The sequence below is a fragment of the Rhea americana genome, unplaced genomic scaffold (genome assembly GCF_003343005.1).
Source record: "Rhea americana isolate MKP2758 unplaced genomic scaffold, rheAme1 scaffold_79, whole genome shotgun sequence".
In the NCBI taxonomy this organism is placed as follows: Eukaryota; Metazoa; Chordata; class Aves; order Rheiformes; family Rheidae; genus Rhea; species Rhea americana.
This window is the reverse complement of record NW_028186967.1, coordinates 2,080,150-2,082,121: the sequence shown is the minus strand read 5'-3', so window position 1 is coordinate 2,082,121 and position 1,972 is coordinate 2,080,150. Positions and strand designations below refer to the sequence as shown.

At 44.1% G+C, this 1,972-nt stretch overlaps 1 protein-coding gene across 1 annotated transcript in view; it reads right to left on the bottom strand.

Moving 5' to 3' along the window:
• DRAM1 (DNA damage regulated autophagy modulator 1) overlaps window positions 1–1,876 on the bottom strand; it is an 18,810-nt gene extending 16,934 nt beyond the window's left edge. The window contains exon 1 of the mRNA XM_085322598.1: window positions 1,728–1,876. Within this exon, the coding sequence (XP_085178724.1) occupies window positions 1,728–1,858 (131 nt within the window). The 5' untranslated portion in view covers window positions 1,859–1,876. The remainder of the gene's footprint in view (window positions 1–1,727) is intronic.
• Between the last annotated feature and the right edge of the window lie 96 nt (window positions 1,877–1,972).

Sequence of the window (1,972 nt, the reverse complement as noted above, 5' to 3'; positions counted from 1 at the left end):
GAAAAGAAAAGAAAAGAAAAGAAAAGAAAAGAAAAGAAAAGAAAAGAAAAGAAAAGAAAAGAAAAGAAAAGAAAAGAAAAGAAAAGAAAAGAAAAAAGAAAGCTTATCTGGGCACAACCAAAACCTCTTTTAGGCCTCAGGTGCAAGAATAACTAAAAATATATTAATTTTTGTCTACACAGAAATGTATTTATATGGTTTATTTGGTAAGACATTAGCACAGTCTCCATGACAAAAGTAGATGTGGCCTTTCTCTCATGGTGACAGCTGTTATATGGTAAATAAACAAAATTAACAAATTACTTGAAAGTAATTCCAAAGTACTTGAGGAATCTAAATAAGAATTTCAGAAATGTTGAACTAAAGCTTGTCAGTGTATTTCTCCTTTGTCTGACTGGAGTTCCCCCACACAAACTTCATTTTATTTTTAAAGTTCATTTTAAGATATTACACAACTGAAATTTTGCAACATTCTTCCTCTTTCTCTTTTATCAAAGTCTTCACTAGATTATGTTCTTAATTCTGTGATTCAGCTTTTTAAGCTAAGGCAATGACTTATAAAATAAGAGTATGAATTACTTTATGACTATTGGTCAAACTATTCATCAGGATCCATCATATTATTCCCAAGTGTATTACATGCACCTTCTACCAAGCTTAGTTGCCTTTGGAAGTTCACCAACTGTCAAGATATACGCTTCATCAAATTTTTGTGTTAAAAAGATTWAAAATACACATGACATTTGCCTTATTTAAAACTTTTTACTAGTAAAACAAGAGGGTCTGAAATTTTTTAATCACCAACATGGTCTCATTTGTGTTGTTTTTACAAGGGCATGTGGATATTTCTTGTGATTTCTTAGTTCAAAGATAAGAATGTTTTTTTTTTTTTTTCAGTTAGATTGTACCGGCACACAGCTTCGTATTTCTGTAACTGTGACAGATAGGATAACTTCATCAGTTACAGAGCTGCAGCTTGCAGGTTAGGCTATCTCTTTGAAAAGAATCACACTTACAGTCAACACATCTATGCTACACATATCTATACTATTCTATGTAAAGAACAGTTGTACAGGAAAAAAGTATCCAGTTTGCTAATACATTTTATTCGAGGACTGGACTTACACTGCAACAATAAGAAACATCATTTGTCAAATTCAGTTGACAGTCCTTCTGAGCGCAAGCTGCGAGTGTGGACACGGTTATACTTGATGGTTAACTTTCCTTGCTATCCATGGGATAAATTGCACGGGTTATAAGCACTTCTGTGTCAGTAATACTGTGCGTGAACTTCCACAGAGGAGCGTAACTGCAGCCACAGCAGATAAAGCAGTACGGTAGTTGTGAATGGACAAGAACAAAGCTTTCTGAGAGCCAAGACCAGGTTTGGCCAGATAATTTACCTCAGAAAGTTCTGCTAAGAGCAAGCACGAAGCTCAGTTTGCTTTGGCTCGCTTTGAAGGAAGGTCAGCTTTCTTGTGGGCTGCACTGCCATTTGCACCATCTCACTTCGACCACAGACCTAAACTTTCCAGTGGCTCTCAGAGAGGGGGTGAGCGTTACAGGTATGATCCCAGCCGAGCTGGGAGCCCCCAGGCTCGACGGAGCGGGGTAGGAGGAGGTCCCCTCCGCGGAGCCGGCGCCCCTCGGCACCTCCCGGCTGCGGCGGCCGCCCGCTGCCCCCGGGCCGCCCGCCTCTCGCCCTGCCTCGCCCGCCGCCGCCTCACCTGATGTAGGGGACGAGGGGATCGACGTGACCCGCCAGCACGGCGACCACGTAGGGGATGATGAAGGCGGCCGAGGACCAGGTGACGAGCAAAGCGGGCACGAAAGCCACGCCGGGCATGAAGCACCGCATTCCCCGCGGCAGCCTTGCCCCGGGCGGCGGCGGCGGCGGCCGGGCGGGCTCGGCGGCGGCGCCCCGAAGTCACAAAGCGCGGCCGAGACACTGCGGACACGCCGGGCGGCCCCG